Genomic DNA, 20845 nt, shown 5'->3' on the forward strand with positions numbered 1-20845 from the left:
CAATGAGAGACACTCTTGAGTGCAAGAACCAGAGGTAGTTGCCTGGCACACAGCAAATGGCAATGAACAATAGGGGGTCACAAAATATAGGAGTGGGTTTTTTCCTAGTAAGCTTTATAAAGAAATAAGTCAATTTCATACAATGACAGTGCAACAGCGTCCTTTTGGGATGAAACTCTACTAAGCAGTTCTCAGTGTTGTGTTTAGCTTCCCAGTGATGGGAAGGTCTGCTGTTCATACAGAAAAGCTGCTCATGGAGAAAAGCATGTGTTCCTCATAGTTCTATTAAGCGTGTCTAGAAAGAATGAGTGCAGAAAATTGCTCTGGCCTCTCCTTCCTTTTGCCCTTTATCTCTTTTCATTTAAACAGCAAAATCTGGTTTTTTGCTTGGGTTTTTTTGTTTTTTTTTTTTTTTTTTTTTGTGGTTTTACTGTGCTTGTGGTTTATTCTGTGCAAATAGGAGCCCTAGAGAAGAGGAACGAATAGATTACATGTGCAATTAGCCCAGGGGGACAGCAATTGTACATCGCAATTATTGGGCAAAGCCAGCCAAGGTTTCCCAGGCAGGCACGGGAGGAAGATTTGAAGGCAAGGTCCACAAGGACAAGGGGACAGAGGCAGAGCAGAGCTGCCGAGCAAAGGGAATGTGCTGCAGTTGTGAGCCTCCAGAGTGGATGGGAGCTCTGGGGAGGCAGGCATACTGTCAGAGGGAGGAAACATGGACAAAACCTCCTCCTCTTGTTCTTAGAAACTGCCTTCCTCTCACACAAGCAGGCATAAAGTGAGGATCACCCACCAGGCTCAGGCTCTCCACTAGCACTGTCATGATTGTGTCTGGCCTCAGATTTGGGGGTCCTGTCACTGTTGGAGTCAGCTCTCACGTGCACCCCTTCTAATGCAGCTTTTGCTGGAGGTCTGACATACAGGCTGTAACAGAGTGAGCCATCACCCTCCGGCAACGAGGTGCTGTTGTTATGGGAAATGTCATCTGTCTTATACAGAGGTGGGCAGGAACACCAGCTCCTACAGATACAATCAACTACGACTCATACACCAGAGCCTCAAACTGCACAAATCCAGGAACCAGCTGCACCTCACAGACAGATAATATCCAGTGTCAACTCTGATGTCATCAGCACTAATTCAGTTATCTTTACAGAAGGAAAATCAGAATAATCAGGATACTTCTGGCAGCAGGCTGTAACAGCTAGAAGTGTATAAGTTTTCTGTATCTTCCCAAGAAGATCTTCCCAGGAATCCCAAGATTCCCAGTGACAATCTTGTTTCGGAAACTGGGTTGATGGATCACTAATTTTATCTCTTATAAAAAAATTAAAATTAAATACAACAAAAAATATATCTCCCAGTATCATCTTGAGATTAACTTTGTAAATATGTTCAAAAGTGTATTTTACTATTCTAAAGACAAAGTGTATTTTACCTTAGAATAGTAAAACACACTTTTTTGCAGATGCCTGCCAGTTTCACAGAAAACAAAAAATAAATCACAAGAACTGCATGCACTAGTTTTTATCAGGAAAAAGTTCTTGAGATCACCACAGAATATCAGAAACCATGCACAGACAGAACAATTTCTTTAAAAAGGCATTCAAACCAAACCCCAATATACATGCACAAACAACGAACTAGGAGACAGCACACAATTTACTGCTCAAAACAGCCCCTGACCCAATAGTCCAGGCATCCCAACAAGAATGAGTGAGACGCTAAATTTCAAATCCCAATTTTCTGATCCCAAGGGAAACCTTTTTTTTTCAGAAGGCCCATGAGCCATGCCAAGCATCAAGCACCACCAGAGTACCATGCTGTCTGCAGTAGGACAGACCTTCCTCAGTGCAAATACTCCAAAACACATGGGTTTCACTCAAAACAGAACAGAAACTGCTACACAGAAGTTTTGTAGGACATCTTGACTCAGCTTGAGTTATAATGCCAAATTTCACTAAAGATCTCAGACTTCTAGAGAGCACTAGAAGATTTTTTGACTTATCTTTCTCAAGATAGACTTACAAATAAGCCCAAAGAATGAAAAACTACTTATCTCCTCTAATAGTTGAGATTTATTTTCAGGCTTGATAAAGTTAAGCTTTTCAGTTCTCTATCTTCTTAAAGCCATTCAAGGTAAATTATTTCTTTCTGGTAACATTAATATTTGTATGAATCATTAAGACAGCATTCTTTGGGAAGTATGCCAGGATACTAAATGAACACTAGAAGGAAAATCTCACTACAAAAACTAGCGTGGGTTTTGGGAGTTTTTTTTGTACTAAAATAATATACATTTTGTACTAAAATAATATACAGAGCTATTCACTATTGGAAGAACTTTGGCCAACAACATTGAAACACAGTGCCCAGCAAGAGCAGGGCACAGAACTACAGGTAGACAAGTGCACAACCAGATCAACTGCAGGTTACCATAGAGTCCTTCTAATCCTCACATAAACTATTTCCAGTTTAAAATCATGTAACTGGAAAATAAATGTGTAGGACTGAAGTGCTTCTGGGTTTCTGTCTTTTCCTTATCACATCTGTAGGACTAGGGGTGATGGGGTTGGCTGTGTAAAGAAGTATTTTGAAAATTTCAGTCTTTTCAGAATATTGTCTTACTTTTAATGATTTTTTTTTTCATCAGCTGAAGGTTTAAAAAAATCCAACATTTACATGTAGATGTCTACTCCCCAGTCACTACCAATGCAGAGCTATTCAACACAGTTAACAGAGCAAGAACTAGTCGCCTGACTGAACAGATGTGTATACCTTAAGCAGGGTCAGCATAACAACTGACAGGGCTCCATCATCAGTAACTGAAACCTCAAACATCTACATATAGATGCATTCAATCTCTCTTCTTCTTCCAGCTGCTCTGCTATTGCCCTGAGCTTTAATGAAATAGTCTTTTAGAGCTAATATGAAATCTTGCCTTAATTAATGAGAGCACAGCTTACTTTACTCAAAGTTCCTTTTTCACAAATTAAAGCCGGAGGACAGTTGAAGGACAGTCACACAGGCAAAACACTTTTTACAGGATGGAATTCAGATGTGCTCACATCCTTAGAATCCAAGGAAGCTGAGAAGTATTTAAGTTTTCAAATCACCGCCATAGCAACTCAGCTTCCTTAGCACCTTCTAGCAATATCTGATCATAGTGTAGTCAATCCATTTTAATACTACATAGAATTAAATAAGTGGTCCCATCTAGGATGCTATGATTGCTAATGATCTACAGCTGTGTGTGGTAGAGAGCCATATAGCACAAATAGCTTCATATAGCGCAGAGCCACACTTACTGATACAAACAAAGCTTCTGCAACATCCTGTATTTTTATTCCAGCACTTCCATCATGAAACAAGCTTAGAGACCCATGTAACTTTACTGCTTCATTGTTTTCCATTCTTGGAAATCATCTAAGAACTGTGATTAAAAAAAAAAAAAAAAAAAAAAAAAACAAACAAACAACCACAACCCTAGAGAACCATTTCAGCATAACTGATACTTTACCAGAAGGAAAACATTCATGACTATTTTACTATATACATGCTATAGGACAGCTTAGTCCAAACCAAAAACCAGGATGCACTTTAACATGCTTGGCATTCAAATTACTAGGCTTTAAGTTTAAATAGATTTGAGTATCTAAGTTTCACCATTGACCTTCCAGAAATACCAGGCTAGCACTCCCAGCTACAGCCTGCTTCCAGAGAGCTGCATAACAAAAAGCCAATAGCAGTGATTGAAGCCCAGGGCTGTAACCCCTTCTGGCCATGACCTATGTTTGCCCATCTCTCAAGAACCCATTAGCAACTCTCACGCAGCTGTACTGGTACAATAAGCTGTATACTGTGAATAGAGTCCAGCATGTTTAGAAAACTGAAAGTAAGCTCACCATTCATGTTTCTTCCACTGCAGGTGAACCTACACAATTTTCCTCGATACAAGATACACATCTTCACCAGCACTCAAACAGTAAGTCCAAGCTAAAACCCAGTTACAGAGTGATTTAAAGTCTGAAACATTTTACATGATGGAAGATCAGAAACTATATATTTAGGGCCAGTGGAGAGAAACATAAGTGATATTTCAGAGCTGAAAGATATATCAAGTAGTTTCTAGATTGTATTTTCCAAATATATATCCAAGCAATTAACTGAATCCTCAGGAAGTTCTCAGAAGCAGATTAAACAGTCTGCCTAGGCAGCAAGGACAAGACTACATTTCATAATTTATTTCAGGATGCTTACATATTGATGTAAAAAATCATGACCTATTTTAAGTTAAAGAATAAATAAATTAGGTCACTCCTTTTATATATTGCTAAAAAGAAAATACAATTGACATTTTTCATGTCTTTCACCAGATAAAACTCTTTCCTCTGTGTTTATGTAAACAGTAAGATGACAGCGGCATTCTCAGATAACATCTTTATTTAATCATTAGAAAAGTAGGTTAAAAGGTCATGTTCAGTATAATTAAGACCTGCAGTCCATTTCAATTTTAAGTATTTAAACTTCTGGACAAAGAGAGCAAAGATGTATTTATATAGTATTTTAAACCAGAATGTAGAATTTATTTCTTCCTAGAAAAGAAACTGGATTCTTCCTGAGAAGAATAGAACCAACACAATTTCTAGCTCAGTTGTCTTATATTTTTACTGCTATTGATGAGTAAGACTAAAATTGTGTCCTACAACCTGTAAGACCACAACTTTGTCATCAGTTAGAAATTCTAATCGGGTGGATCTCTGTTTCTTAAAGAAAAGTCATATTCCATGGCCAAGTCAAATCAAATCAATATCTCTAATTTTTCATTCTCTTAATACTGTTCAGATGTTGAAGGAAGCTAATATACTAATGCAACTAGATCAATAATTTTTGTTTGTGTGCAAAGCAGGCAAGTACTGTTGAGGTGAAAACAGGCACTAAACCTAATTTGAGAAGCAAATGAAAGAGAAAAAAATATCAGCTTTAAAGCATTGACATGATGTTCTGTGCCGTAACCGTCTGCAACATTCCAAGGACATGCATAGAAACAGAAGATTGCATCTACAGTAAGAGACAATTTGAGGGAAAAAACATAAAGAATGTGGTCTTTTTAAAGACTCACTTACAAACACACATTTTTGCACAACTACTATGCCAATTTACATTCTCTGTAATTCTGCTATGAAAAGCCTATTCAGAAAACATCAAGCTCATATCTTGCTTGTATTAGCCAAGAAACACATTCCTTCCAAACATCTGGAAATTTATGAAGACTACCCAAAAGAATCGTCTGAAAATTGTCTTAGATTTAGCCAATGGTGGATAAGACATCAGATATTAACAGCCGCAATATTCTAAATGCCGCAGGGGTATCATTCAGTGGTGCTTTGCATGCCTCAGATAAAAATAGGACAGGAGGTCTCAAACTATGCCTCTCTACTGACTCACTGTTTAGATGTTCTGAACGTCCAACAGAGACTGTCAGAAAACGCAAGACACAGTTTAGAAATGTATCATTCCTTTCAAAGAAAAGAAAACACAACAGAAGCCACCACACAGCTTTTGTTAGTGACACCATTGTATACATGGAAGATGGGAAACAACGTTTGGGACCTTTGTGATGTGTGCGACTTTCATGCAGTATTTGTTTGGTTAAGTTGGCTATACATGGACAGATATTTGCCAACATTTTGATGGTTATTCCTGCAGCTGAATAGACCACTGTATTTTAAAGCATGGCTTCATCACACCTTTGGGGGTAGGGAAGTATTACACTGACATTTTCACCAGTTATCATAGGTTTCAACCCCTAGTTTGAAAAAGAGCACTGCAGAGAGTGTTCAAGAAGATGGCCGTAAACCAGGCTATAGGCAAGTAGCAAGAAACCTTTCCCACAACAGGACACTGCAAGTGTGAATGCTTGTTACTGAAAAACAAAGACCACTGCATGGAGGACAGAGACGGAAGGAAAATCAAGGAGAACAGAGAGGCACTCACTAAAATTTTCATCAGCTGATAGGTGTATCAGTGGAAGGAGGGCTAGCAAAGAAACTATGTGTAAAATCTAAAGCAAGGCTTTTGTTAAACAAGTAACAATTTTTCAGGTCTAACAAAGTGTAACAAAACACTGGCCTTGCAACACATCCTATCTCCTTGTTTAAGGAGAATTCACTAGCAAAAATCCTGAACTCACAAGCTTCTTCAACACTGTTCCCAACAAAAGGTATTTGAACTCTTCCCAGTACTAGGTACTATCCACAGTACTGATCACAAGCAATACCACTAAACATTAACAGATTAAATAAGGCAAACTGAGCAATGTTTCATATGTCTGCTACGTAAAATGACATTGACAACATTTTATCATTGTTATAATGCTGTCCCAGAAACTACAGAGATTGAATGAGGTCTGACAGCCTGGCTGTGTTGCTTTTTCAATGTTTGCTACAAATGCAACCTATTTTTTTTCATCAGCAATCAGCTTGCTTGTTGACTTCTCAGTAGTCAAACACATTAAACTTTTCATACTAGTATTGTCTATAGTTATTGACAGAGCTCCCCACTTTTTCAATGCTTCTAGGCTTTCTCATATAATACAAGATCAAACTGAAAAAAACCCCACACATATATTTGCTTTCTTTGTTTCTCACCTCTTACAGATATTATTGAACTACAGTACAAAGAAACACAGTTTTAGTGACAGGAAACAGCAACAGCTATGAACAAGTGAATTTGTATTTCAAGTGCTACACTCAATACATAGTGTATTAAGTTAAAAGCTGTAATCAGCTCTTGAAAAGTGGAAAGTACTGATCAAGGAACTGACAAAAAGTCAGTGGAAAAACAAAAAGTCAAAGTGGGCAAAAACTGTGCAGCCAACTCCATAAAATATGCTAAGCAAAACCAGCTTAAATAAAACAGTAACTTCTTCAGGTAATCAAACCACCTCTGATGGCTCACATGCCACAACCTACTGACACCATCACATCAGGAATGCCACAGCTTATTCAAGTACAGCACTTACATCGTGGCCAGATAATAAAGAAAATAAGAAGTTGACTTGACCACAACAGAGCACTACTGACAGCCTCTGCTTCAACAAGAGGCAGTGAGGAGTCCATCAAAAAACCATACTTAAGTTACCCTGGCTCTGAGGAGGTCCCACACCACTCCAAGAGAGCAGCACAGGTCAGTCTTGCCACAGATCTTCCTCACTTTATCAGGTGACACTTCACACTCAAAATGACATCTCAAATTATCTCTAGAATAAACAATGTATTCATTCTTTCCATCATTTTTGGGAATAACATCCAACAATTTGAAGTTTTCCCTTCAGAAATACACTGTAAATACACATAAAGTATAAGGAAGGAAAAAGGCACTACCTAGCAAATAGAACAACAAATATAACAACAACAATAAAATCACAGGATACACACATCCTAGAATAAAGACTTATATTTCAAAAGTCATCAAAAGTAAGGTTGGCAGAAACAATGTAAAACTTCACCTCTGTACAAACCCATTTAGTGCACAGCAAACTGCCTACCCCCAGAAGTCAAATCTACTCTCTCAAGGTTTACAGCAAAAAGAATCAGATAGCCTTGTGCAGCTGGAGGCTGCTAACTTCCAGAATCTAAATTCTTCTAGTTCTGGACCATAAAACCATGCATTTTGTTTTAAGTGTGTGGTTTTACACTACACAACTGGAAGAATTTAGAAATACACTACAATTTACATCTACTAATTGGAAGAGCCTTTGCATTTCATTGGGGGCATAAAAAACCCAGCAAGATTATCTATTAAAAATTTATTTTTCTAATTATTTTTATAATGTTGCTGCAATACGCAAGTCTTAAATGTGTTCAAAAAGAGAAGTTTCTGAGTTTTTTATATTACCACCCTCTGTTCTCTTTTACCCAATGTACCTATTTTGCACTAGAAATTGGTTTAAAAAAGTTATCTAATAAGACCTCAAAACATTTCTTTTCAGAAAGGATGTGCCTGATCCAACACTTAGTTTATCACAATACCGAGTCTGATGTGAAGATAATCAAATAAGGAAACAGCCTTTTTTATAAGAAAATCATGCAAAAGCTGTAAAAGAAAAGTGTATATATCAGTGACTGCAAGTCTTCCAATACTGCAAGTGTTTCATGTCACAGACAACTGCAAAACAGAAGTCTAGACATGAATTAATTCTTTTGCTGAATGTATACTTTCAAATCATGCATATGAGATCAAATTGTGTTTAAGCAAGGAATCAAAAGAAACAATTTAAAAGGCTGACATCAGGAAAATATGTAGTAAAGCAGCCCATCACCAAAGCTATTTAAATAAAATAAACAAGACCCACAGTAATAGCTGGGAGGTCACGAAGCTCCTGTCTTCCTTCTCTCCCAGTGTGCTCACTCTGGTAATGTTCAGACAGATCAGTGGGAGTTACACACACTTTCATACACAATGGACAGATGAAGCCCTGTGAAATGTACATTTGTTTTTCAGAAACTAATAAAGACAAAAAAATGCAGATCTGGAATCAAAGTTTGAATTCTTATTCTGAAAGCTCTCTACAATCACCAAAATCAAAAGTCCGTTTTCCTTTTGGAGAGAGAACTTTTATAAACCATAGCAATACCATAGAGAAAGCAAGAAGGAAGAGTTATCAAGGACATGAAAACAAATAAATCTAAAACATGCCTTAAAAAATAGGACCATGCTGCATACTACTATGTGTTTTCCTTACACTCTTGGTGCCCCCTTCATGTGACAGAGAAACAAGCTGCATAAAAAATCATGAATGGAGCATTACAAGGCATTACGTCACGTCCATCACAAGGTTTCCTGTAAGGGTGCTCAGATGTTTCAGACGAAGAGGGAGGAGTGGTGCAGTGAGATTGCAGAAATGCCTCCATAAATTAATAAGCAAGTTTGCAACAGCAGCAGGAGAGGCTGAGGCAAACCTGTCTAGTTAACACAGTTACTTTATACTAAGGAAATCATCATCTCACTGGTAAACTCGCTGCAAGCATGGAATATTTAGCAACCCTGTACTATTGACAGTTGCACTGGGACCTAAGCTGCAAAGGTAAGAGAGACTCATTTGTTTCCTCCTTGGGCAGACTGAACAGTGAATAAAAGATTTCATTATAGGTCTACCTGTGACCTGAAGTGCCAACATGGTCACAGACAGGATACGAGCAAATTTTTAACTCTTCTTGAGCATTTGAGCAGTCTGAATTCACATTTTCCCACTCCTTCTGTTTCATACTACAATTCTCAAAAATCAGGATTTATTTCAACTAGGCTTGAGGAGAAAGGAAACATACAAATCTGCACAGATTTCACAATTATACTCCATTTGAATCTTGTAACAATACAAATTAGAAAATCTAGCTAAGAAACTGCAGTGAAAACAAGTTAATGGACTTCTGACTGCATAATAATGCAGAATCAGATAGGAATAGCATGATAAAACAAAGAGTAAACATTCTGCAGAGACCAACTATAGTGCTCCTGAAGAGAAGCTCCAGGAGAGACAAGACCTCATGGAACTGTGAGGGAAAAGGAAGGCTAACAGATTTGAGTAGCCTTGTGAATCTAAAAACCCATCACCAGGTTCAAAGCTCAGTTTCAAACAGACTTTGAAATTCAACACTAAGGACAACACTCAGTGCAAGAAATTATGGAATTATGGACAACTAAAAGATACTTTTTTATGTAACACATCCATATCAAGAGTGAGAAGGCAGCCTGTGGTCTGATCCAGTTTCAACTCAGGAGAAAGAACAGCCAATGGGGCAACAGTGCAGGCACACCCCACACTGAAAGCTCATCCCACATCAAGAAAATACCACTCCATCAGTACTGATGGACCTTACAGCACCCACAAGCCCTACAGTCAGCAATGCTGCACTCGTGTTAACAGAACTGTATCATTTTAACCCAGCTTCAGAAAGAAGAGATCATCTCATTACATGGTTTTATGCCTTAATCAACTAAAAAAGTAGTAAGATTTTAGTCTGCAATTTAAGAATATTTATTTGCTTCAGGGATTGTTAAATATGCACACAAAATAGATTAGGACTCAAAAATGTGTGACATGTAGAACATGCAGCAAAATATTAAGGAATGTCTGATTACATTGACTGCAATAAGGCTTTAAGAAAGAAGAAAGAAGCAGATGCAAAGACAGGATTTTAAACTGCAAAGTGAAAGTTTCTCCTATCTCATATCACACACAGGAGTATTTGAATCATCACACACTTTCTTCAGTGTAAGAAAGGGTACTTTGCTCCATTTAATATTGTAATACGGGTAATTAGCCCTGCATACACTGTATATACATTGTATACGTATGTTAAGCTCAAAACATTTTCAACATAGGTAATCTACATTAGCACAAATGAGCTTCAACAGCCAGTGAAGTCAGTTTGCGTTTTTCAGAGCTAATGTCACACAACAGTGTAAATACAAAGACATTAAAATATGGGATTGCAGCAAGAGTAACAACTTACTCTGCTGATTAAGTATGGCACACAGCACATGAAACACAGATAGGATTTATACTCTAAATGCATTTATCTACCAAATAAAACCCAATATATTTGATACTTCACAAGAAGGAAGAGGATTCCAGTGTATATTATAGTTTAGAAGAAGCAAGGCGAAACTGAAGTACAAGCACAGTAAAATGTCAATCCTTGTTTTTTGCAGCTCTCATGAAAGATTTATTAACAAGGAGTCTTAAGTTTACATCTCATTGCTTTTAATTTTAATAATTCATCTCCAGAACTACAGAAAGAATTGCTCATGACTACTTGGATAGATAAGTCTAATTAATAGTTATACATAAACATGACCTAGTCTTCCTTTTTTATTTAAATAACAAACAATTTTTAGAATATGACATTTGTAAGTATTTGTTTAGTACAGCTAATATTTAGGAAGGGCATCAAAAGTTACTCCAACAGATCCATGGATCAGAGAAAAAGCATCCAATATTTAAGACACCAGTCCCATGTATGGTGCACAGTACCTCTGAGGAGCCTTCATTGTTCACGTCCACGGCATTTCCGGGTGTGGCAGATGAATCTGAATCCGAACTCTGAGACCCACCTCTACCTGGAGTCTGAAATAAATGGGGGAGACAAAAATGAAAATCTATATTTTAATACTTAATATCTATTTAATAAAGCACATATCCTATACAAAGGCCTCTCTTGTACTTTTTGGAATACAGAGGCATTTTCCCTCCAAAAGAAGTGAACACGTAGACAAGCAATTATATAATTTTCAGCACAACACTTCAACAAAAACTTCTATCCAACACTCTCCATCCACAAAAAACCAAGCAGATACCAGAAGCAAAGGCCAGGACTTTAAACCACTTCCTCTCATGAATGCACACTACAAAACAAAAACTTTGGCTAAACTCTGCCCTTGTATTACTCTCAGTGATATTAAATTAGGTCACTTTATCCTATAGGAAAATAGTAGAAATTACAATCTAAAATGTTTCATTACTAATAAACTACTATCATCCTACTTTCTTGATAACTTTTCTGCATTCTGGACAAGCCCTTAAATATACGAAAGGCTGAAAATCAAAACTGCTGATTCAACAAGCACACAAGCAGGTACACTGTCGTGATTGGAAAAAATAAAAATAATCAAGCCTGTGGTAAAGTTATAACATGCTAATCAGTAAGACAACCTATAAAGATATATTCCTGTGAATATGCTGAAATCAAAACAACAGTTCCGATTTGAAACTACAGACATAGATAAAATAAGCAATTTTAGTTTCTTGATCTTGGTGCCTCCAAAATCTTATCTAGAAAATAATTTTCTTGCTCAAATAGACCCTTTTTTTGAAGGCAAATCAGTTATATAACCTCTTATAAGATATCTGCAGCACACATGATTCCCATTCTTTGAATATTACGTGTATTTTCCTGCTTTGATTTAAAAAGAATGTTCTGTTTTCAACTTTCATAGATAACAAAGATAACAGCCTTTTACTATTTATCAAATCTAAAAAATATGTCATTAATAGCAAACATTCTGCATTAATAGGTCAAGTTTACTGATTAAGAACTTAATTCCCAGTGAAATATATTTCAGTTTTGGAAAGGCTCTGAAGACTGGCCAAAGTGAAGTGGGGAGACGAGCACTAAGCTATGGGGACTGGTGACAGTAAGAGAAGACAACCATCTCTCCTTATTCCAACCTTTTCTGAAGTAATCAGTTAAGCGACCAATGTACTCTGGTTTTCCTACTCCTTGTTTTTTTCACTCTAGCTGTATTGTATTTCTAAAGAAAATACAAACACCATTTCCTTCTAGCACAGCATACAAAAGGAATAGGCAATGCAGTGCAAGCTCTGCAAGTTGATAATAGGAGAGGCAAAAAAGGGGGCAAGCAGAGATTCTATACACATGCAAAATATGTCAAAGTGAAGGCATTGGTAGTTCTTCCCAGGGTTACTAATACAGACACTAAACAAGGTACATCCCAGCATGGACCACAGGTGCACATTCTTCATGCTTCCACGTGACATCAAACTGAGAGGACCAGCTGATACACCCAAGGACAGGTCTGCCACTCAGAGGGACCTAGAAATGCCAGAAGAAACAGGCCAAGGGGAACCCCATGCAATTCAACAGGGATAAATGCAGAGTCCTGTACCAGGGAAGGAAAACTCCTGGCAATAACAGAGGCCTCTGCTGAAAAGGACCGAAGCCTTGTGTCAGCCAGCCAGCTGAACAAGAGCCTGCAGTGTGCTTTGTCTGCAGAGGTGGCTGCCAGAAGCCTGGACTATGTTAACAACGAGCGCAGCCAACTGATCAAGGGAAGTGATCATTCCCCACTGGCCAACAGCTAGTGGACAACGTTAAGATACTGCACTCCTAGTCCAGGAGATAAACTGATAAACCAGCACAAGTTTAGCAAAAGGCCATCAACACATCTGAGGATGAAGCATCTGATGAAGCTGAGGGAACAGGGCTGGCTCAGCCTGGAAATACAGACAGCTTTGGGAGCACCAAACAGCAGCCACATCACCACTCATGAAGAAGCCATCAAACAGAGGAAGCCAAGCTGGTCTAAGCAGCACACAGTGCTGAAATGAGCAAAAACACAGAAACTGAAATGCGAGATTCCTACTGATTGTAAAGAACAGCTTTTCCAGTGTGAGATAGGCCTGAGCAACTTGCTCTTGACCTCCAAGCTGATCGTGCCCACTGCTCAGACTAGGGAGCTCCTGAGCTCCCTTCCTGCCCCAATCGTTCTGCAGCATTAACAAGTGCTGCCCACAGAAACACACATCCCACAGGAAAGCTTTGAAATACAAGTTAAGTAACTTGTATTGAACATGTGGATTGTGTTCCATTGACAGCAGAATAATATCTAAAACAAATGGTAAGTTGAAGCCAGGTCTCCCAGGAAGACAGGTTAGTTAGAATACTGCATCTAATGTTTCATGGCACTAAGAAATGGTCCAGCTGTGTCTTTAGGCAGCATCTACCTCCACTTCTGCAATATCTTAATATACCCTTTCAGCATACCTAATGAATCATTTTGTCCCAAAACCAAGAATCTTCTGCAACAATTAAGATAACATTTTCTTCACCTCATATCATAACTCCTTATACAACACTTCTGTACATTTTTAAATGCCCATCCCATTTCAACCCCAGAGTTGACTTCATTTTGCAATGAGATTTGCATATTTAATTCTGCTAGTTCTAGCATCACAAATTTGAGATTATTACAATCTTCAGGATGCAAGCTCTTCTGTTATTACTCCACTGTACACTGTTACTACTCCATGGTTGCTTAAAGTACTTGCTTTATGAAACACTTCAGACATGCTATAATCACACTAATAAGCACTGGATGGAATGTCTTATTGCATGCACTGTATGACAGAAATTATTACGCAGTACCTGGTAAAATCCTTCTAACCTTTCAAAAATCAATGTGTGCTCTTGAAAAGAGTAGCTATAATTCCAAGCTAGATTTAGAAAGCTTAGTACAAATGGTAACATTTACTGGTGAGTGTCATGTGCCGGAAAGAAGAGTAGGAAGGAAAGAGGTCATTAAGTAACTTTCAAGTTATAGTTCATAGTATCCATATGCAAAATGGATAAGAAAAAATAAATACAAATTTGGAAGAATGTTAAGGAAGCCAATATCAAAAATGAAATTAATATATCTTTCAACATTGTAATAATTTAAATATCCTTCACCTACCAAATAAGGAATGGGACATTGCAAATGTCTTTTTTTAATTGACCATTGCATCATCAAATCAGTTCACGCATACAGTCATGCTATGCTCATGTACCACTGTGGTAGCACATCCCATTAAACAAAAAAGAATAACAACACATTGAACAATTTGGACTTTGTAATCTACGAAAGGACTCAAAATTATGTTCTTTGTTTTCAGTTGGCCTATACAGGGGAGCAAATAAATTACTTACTAACTCCAGAGAAAAAGAAAATTTCCACACAGGCTACTGTGTATGTACAATTACAAAATTAACATTTGACAGCTGAAGGCATAGCCAGAGTTCAAAGACTAATGCAAAGTTAGTCTCTGATCCAGCATACTTGTCTCCTAGTTGTCAATTACATTTTTCTACTCTACAGAGAAGCCTATGTTTCTACTGCTAGCCCTACAGTTGTAGAAGTAATATGCTAAACTTCATAATGTTTTCTCAAAACTGCAACCTAATATAAAGAAACATCATTAACAACAAAAATTATGAAAATGATTGCTGCTTGTTTTCTGAAAAGGAATAGAAAATTATATAATGAATGAGTTGAGTTAATGTTTTAAGATGAGGGAGAATAAATATAGACCACTACCGTATCATTTTCATAGTCTTTTATCTGCCTATAGCTACATTCCTTTCAGCCAGAATACTCTTTTCAGCAATTTTAAATTCAGAATAAATTAAAACCGCTGAAAAAATAATGTAAAGCCTTGAAATGTGAAAAAAATACAGATTCAGCAGGTTTTCCATCACAGATTTAAATACAGATACTAAGGGTACTACTACAACCATAAAAAGGTCCTGAAGCAACAAACAGAACACAAAAATGAGAAGGTAAGAGGGCCAAAGCCCTTGTTGCCAAAGAACTCTCAGTGCTAGGAACAGGATATTTTGCCATACAGAAAAGTAACACCATTTACTTCTAAAGCAGTGTGACACTACTTTATGACTCTGAAAAATGAAATTACTCCTGACTTCAGAGGGCATAAAACTTTTTTTCACACAAGCACACTTTGTACCCAGGAGGAGGCACACATTTGATTCTGAGGGGAGGGCAAAGGCACAGCTGCAGTTCAGCATCTATCCAAGTAAATATGCTATCTAGCGAGCCCCGCACTTATAAATGTGAAAAGAAAATTATAAGTCAGGTACGAGATGCAATGATTTCAGACAAGATAAGTAAATACCTCTGTGCCTAAGCCTGGAGTAAGAGAAAAGGTGACTGTACTACCTGAGGTACAGAAATGCCTGCAAAGCCCTGTTCTCTCCCAGACACCACAATCTCAAGACCAAAAACTCAAGCATTAGTTAGAAATAGAAAGCAATAGAAGAGCACAGGGATCACCCAAACACAGCACAGTAGTCAACAGGTGTAGACTGTTAAACACAAATAATGGAGAAAAAAACTAATGTAAAAGTCGTCACACTGGTCCAATAGATGAGTCACCCACTAAAAAATCATGAGCAATGAGAAGAAGGCTCAGAAGGAGGTCACAGTAATCAGTTTTCTACCAGCTGAAAATAAATTCCCCCTCCTTGAAAATACAAGAAATGAGCTCTGCTTTAACAGGCTATAGGCAACTTCCACTGTCTCAGAGTAGATTAACAATGGAGAGATGACACAATGTCCACAGACAGCATCAAAGTTGAACAAAATAAAGAAAAGACCACTCTCCAAGGAATCCACTGACAAAAATCAAACTATTTGAGCAGGAAAGGTAAGTCTCAGACACTCCATGCAGATGCCTTTTGGGAAAAACTACCTTTTTCTAGATCAGCATAATGAACAATGCATGAAACCAGGACGTGGCAACAATGTACAAAAGGGAGTTTTATGGTGCAAACATACAAAACAGGCGGATCCCTGAGATGTCATGTTGAAAACACACATAAAATTTAGAAACTTGTAAAAAACTTCAGAACTTGTAGAGAAAGGACGTAAAATGAGAAGCTAGGTGATGACAGCATGGAGATACTAACCTCAAAAACTAAACAAGCAATGTTTCCATTATAATACTTTCCACTTTGAAAATATGTCATTCAAAGTCACAGTGAAGATGCTTTTAAAAACAGAAATTTGAACTGTGGATGAAATAGAGGTGATCAAGGTAGAGAAGTAGAATAAAAAAGAAATATTTGATGATTTGAAACTTCAGGAATCAGAAACTATAAATAATATCTTTAGCTGTTGTCTTCCTCCTTTGCAGCTTGTCAGCCAGCCTAATAAAGTAATAAAAAATGTAATAAAGAATGTAAATAATGTAACAAAGAATGCCTTTTTCAAAAAACATGCTTTTATAACTCAAGTTATATCACCATTAATGCCTAGCTCTCTGGCTAGAAAGGGTGGCATCACCTATAAACATATAACAAACCAAACAGATATGCAAGAAGCTATGTTTGAGGGACAGAAAGGCAGTGGTTTTTTGCCAGCTATACAAATGATGGACAATAAAAAGGTCAAGAGGAAGTTCCTTATTCTTCAAATACTGTATGAGAAACATGAAAGATATTAATGACTATGTTCTTTAGTAAAATATCTGACATAAACCTAAGGTTCATTTTTAATACCAAAGTACAGCAGAAGTATTTTTCACAGTCTGCCAACCAGAGTGCAAGTCAAAATGGTACATGTGTACGAGGTTGTGCATGCAATCACTATTTTTACAAAAATACCTAAAACCCCTTTTAGTATCAGGTGAATTTTTAAAAGTCTATTTTTGGCAAAAGTTATTTTCAGCAATTAAAAAGTTTACACCTTCAAAAATTTTGACATTTCTCTATTTAATTTTTAGGCAGGAAGAAGTCTGTTTCACCTTTCTTGACAATAAATTCTCCTGTAATCTCGTAATTTTCAGGAGCAACTGGAGAACAACTATTAGTTCAATCTTTTGGAAAATATGTCTTTTTCTCACACAGAAACTTTTGCATTGACTGTAGATGTGATGTCTGTAAGATGTGTTTAGCTGAATTCATACTTAGGGACAAATATCCTCTGGCACTATATGAAGCTTTTTCCTCTCACAGAAGCCTTCCTTCATGGCCTGGTGTTTCTCAGAATCAATAAACACCCAGTTAACTGCTGCCAATATTTAATTAGGTCCGTACTAAGTTTCCTGCTTGTTAGCAGGGCTTCCCATTAAGCTTCAGGAAGGAAGCTCTTCCTTGTAAACACAAAGCTCCAAATATACCAAGATCTTCACCTGCTTAGGGTCTATAACAAAAGATAATCTGACGTATGTTTTACACTGAAAAAGTTGGTGTTAGGCTTACTTTATTTCCCCTCTCATTCTTGTAGCAACGCTTCTCTGCATGGCAGGTAAGGAGAGTAAGCCAGCGTTTCCAATAAAACACTCTGTCGCAGAGGTGTTACACAGACAGCACGCTTTGGAAGCAACAGCGGATCAAACGGGGAGAGCAGCTGGTTTTCCCTCAATCCGTGAACGCCTCCAGCGTGACACGGACGCCGCTCTCCTGCGGTACGGGATCTGGAGCGCTGCCTGCCCACGGCCGGCGTGACTCAACCCTTCTGGGTGCATCCCCCAGCCGAGCCCCCGGCCGCACGGAGCCGGGACCCGCCGGCACCTGCCCCGTGCCAGCGCCTCCCGGCAGCTCCCACCCGAGCCGCAGGCCCGCCGCACGGCGACCAGCACCGGCAAAGGGATCCGGGCAAGCGAGAAGGGTCTCATAAACGAGTGTCACAACTTGGCTTCCCAAGCCCGGCAGAGCTGCCGGAAAAGCCGGTTCCTAAAACACGGGAGGCGGCCGGACGGCGGCTGCCGGGCTGGCTCTCGGCGTTAAGAGCCTGCTGCCTGCCAGCCCCTGAGGACATCACCGCAGGTCCCGGCGGCGGCTCTCCCCACGCCGGCCTTCCCTTTATCCTGCCCTCTGCGCGGGCGGCCGCAGCCGCGGCAGCGGGAGCAGGCGGCGGGCGGAGATGCCGCCGCGTTACGGAAAAAGCCACGCCGGCCAGGGCCGCCCCTCGCCCCTCCGACAGGCCCGGCCGCGGGAGCCGCCCGCCAGCACCTCCGCCCAGCCCGGGAGGCGACACCGCCCCCAGCCGGGATGGCGGGCCTGGCCCGTCCCGTCCCGTCGGGGCTCGGGCCGTCTCCCAGCGAGAGGGCGGGGGCGGACAAACTCACGGCCTCCGGGGCCGCGACGGCCCTCACCGGACCCTGCGCCGCAGGACGGGCCGGACAGGGCCGGTGGCTCCGGCTCTGCCGCGGGGAGCGCAGCTCCGAGCGCGGCCGGCACCAGGAAGCGACACCGGCACGGCGCCGGCACGGCTCGCCGCCCTCGCCGCTGGGGCGGGCCTCGCTGCCTTACCCGCTGCAGAATCCGCCTGAGCATGGTGGTAGAGCGCGGATGCCGTCGGGCGGCCGCGGCCAGGCCGAAGGGAAGCCGCGGGGCCCCGCAGGAGCCCGGCGCGGCCCTCGCCCCGTGACAGCCGCCGCGGCCGGGGAGGCAGGGCAGCCGCCGCGCTCCGCCCCGGGGAGGGGCGGGTCCCGCGGGAAGGGGCTGCGGCCACCGCCGCCGCCCGGCCGCCGGCAGCGGGGAAGGCAGGGCGGGTAGAGGTGCGGAGCGGGCCGGGGGCTGCGCCCTGATCGCTCCGCGGGGGCCCGGGCCCGGCTCCTCGCCGCAGCGGGCCCAGCGCCGCGGCTCTCGGCCTGTCCCTGCGCTGTGCCGGGTCTCCGCCGCCCCAGACGCGTCCCGGCTGCCGGGGGCAGGGCGGGGAAAGCGGAACGCGGCGCTGTCTGTGCCCTTGGCTCCCCTCGGGGCTGCCCGGGCTCCCGATAGCTGCGGGCCCCGTGCTGCTGGCGTCAGTGTGGCATCGGCCGAGGGAAGGGAGAGGACTGTGGTTTGAGCTTGCAGCTGCGGGCTCGCTGAAGGAGGCAAAGCGCAAATGCAGCGCCGTGTTACTCTGTTACTCGTGCGGCACGGAAAGTACTGAGAAATGTGCGTTCGGGGAGGGTTGTCGAAGCGAACTTGTTACGATTATTAACCTCAAATTTAATTCTGATGAAGCAGCTCCTTGCTTCAAGCCCCCAGCTGAAAAGACGACCTTGTGGTATGACCCATTAGGTGTTTTTTAAATATTAGAAAAGAACATTTTACTCACACAAATACACACATACCTAAAAAAAAAAAAAAAAAAAGTACAACACAAAAAGCATCAGCTGAAAGGAGTGATAAGGAAGTATTTACAAACAAACTGTGGGCCTGATAGTAGATAAGGCCAGGTACAGAGATGTGAAAGAAGCAAGGAGGGGAACCATAAATTCCGTAGGAATTCCACTAATTGACACAGACTTACCCACTCAAGACTGCTAAATCTCTGGATTTAGAGAAAAAAATCAAAGACACAATGAAAAAGAAAAATGGGAGGGGAAATATACATTAGAAGGGGGTCTTACATATTTCTCATCTTATGGAGCCTGTACCTCTCAAGTACCTCGGCCACTGGGGAAAGAGAGAGGGAAAATGCAGCCAGGAAATTAGGATAAAATGGAGCTGCGTCTCCCAAAAAGTTTGAGAGACCCCATGGGGAATGCCCCATAACGTCTCCCTTTATTCAAAAAAGTTAAAGGACTCCTCTGTCTCCTTTTTGGACATAAACCTCTGGTGTTTGTAGATTAATTTTCCTGTCAATTTTAACTGAGAAAGAATCAGTATCTACTGCTGAGGCAAAACCCCACATCAGACGTTGCAGGATAGTTACTGGAATACCTGTACCATCTAGAATATGTAATTCAACAAGTTACTGTTCCCTGTTCTGTCCAAAAGCTGCAATTTTCACATGCTGGATACCAGACAAAGGGTCATGAGTAAATAATAAACTTGGTCAATGACTAATTGTGCTGACTAGAACAAATATCACAGCAGAGCACCAGTTGTAGTGTAAAGATCAAAAACATTTTTCCACCCAGAAGCTGACATTTCTAAGTACTCTAAAATCCTCACACATTATGTGTGTTGAGAGCACATGACCAGAAGAATTTGGTGCTGCAGCTGGAGGCTTCAAGCATAGCAGCATTATGTGACTGGATGCAGTTTGGTCCATCTACAGGTTCCAGTGTGTTTCATCTTAATGTCATTGGATCCACAACTGAGGCCCATTAAGAGCACACACACTTGGTAATGGCTTCAGTTGATAAGCGATGATTTTGGTCATACCCATGACATAATTTTCATCTGTCCATAGTACAAAATGGCTTTGAAATTTGGCAGGTAGGGTCTTTTGGAATTTTGCACTTCAGATTTATAATGGGAATAAGATTGGTTTTGTACAGATCTTTAAATATTTAGGCAGACCATAGATACTTACTCTGAATCCAAACAGAAATGACTGCAAGTTTTATAGATATTTCAAGAAGAGTGACAGCCTACACAACTAACTGCCAGACTGCTTAATTTGCTAGACCCAAATAACTTGACCAACCCCTTTGTAGAATGTTTTTTACTCTCCTAGGTTAGCAATTCCTGAATGCTCAGAGGAAGATGATAGCAATTTGAGGACACTAGTTAACAGTCTTATATCAGAGGAGGCTTTTCTTAGC

The 20845-nt window shown here is 40.4% G+C and overlaps 1 protein-coding gene across 3 annotated transcripts in view; it reads right to left on the reverse strand.

Annotated features, from left to right (window-relative positions):
- EEA1 (early endosome antigen 1) overlaps nt 1–18746 on the reverse strand; it is a 65922-nt gene extending 47176 nt beyond the window's left edge. For all 3 annotated transcript variants that reach the window (XM_021527995.2, XM_021527994.3, XM_077783557.1), the window contains exons 1-2: nt 18615–18746; nt 11042–11134 (exon numbers count right to left, since the gene is read on the reverse strand). In XM_021527995.2, the coding sequence (XP_021383670.1) occupies nt 11042–11134; nt 18615–18638 (117 nt within the window). In that variant the 5' untranslated portion in view covers nt 18639–18746. The remainder of the gene's footprint in view (nt 1–11041; nt 11135–18614) is intronic.
- Between the last annotated feature and the right edge of the window lie 2099 nt (nt 18747–20845).

Source organism: Lonchura striata, chromosome 5 (genome assembly GCF_046129695.1).
Source record: "Lonchura striata isolate bLonStr1 chromosome 5, bLonStr1.mat, whole genome shotgun sequence".
Taxonomy (NCBI): Eukaryota; Metazoa; Chordata; class Aves; order Passeriformes; family Estrildidae; genus Lonchura; species Lonchura striata.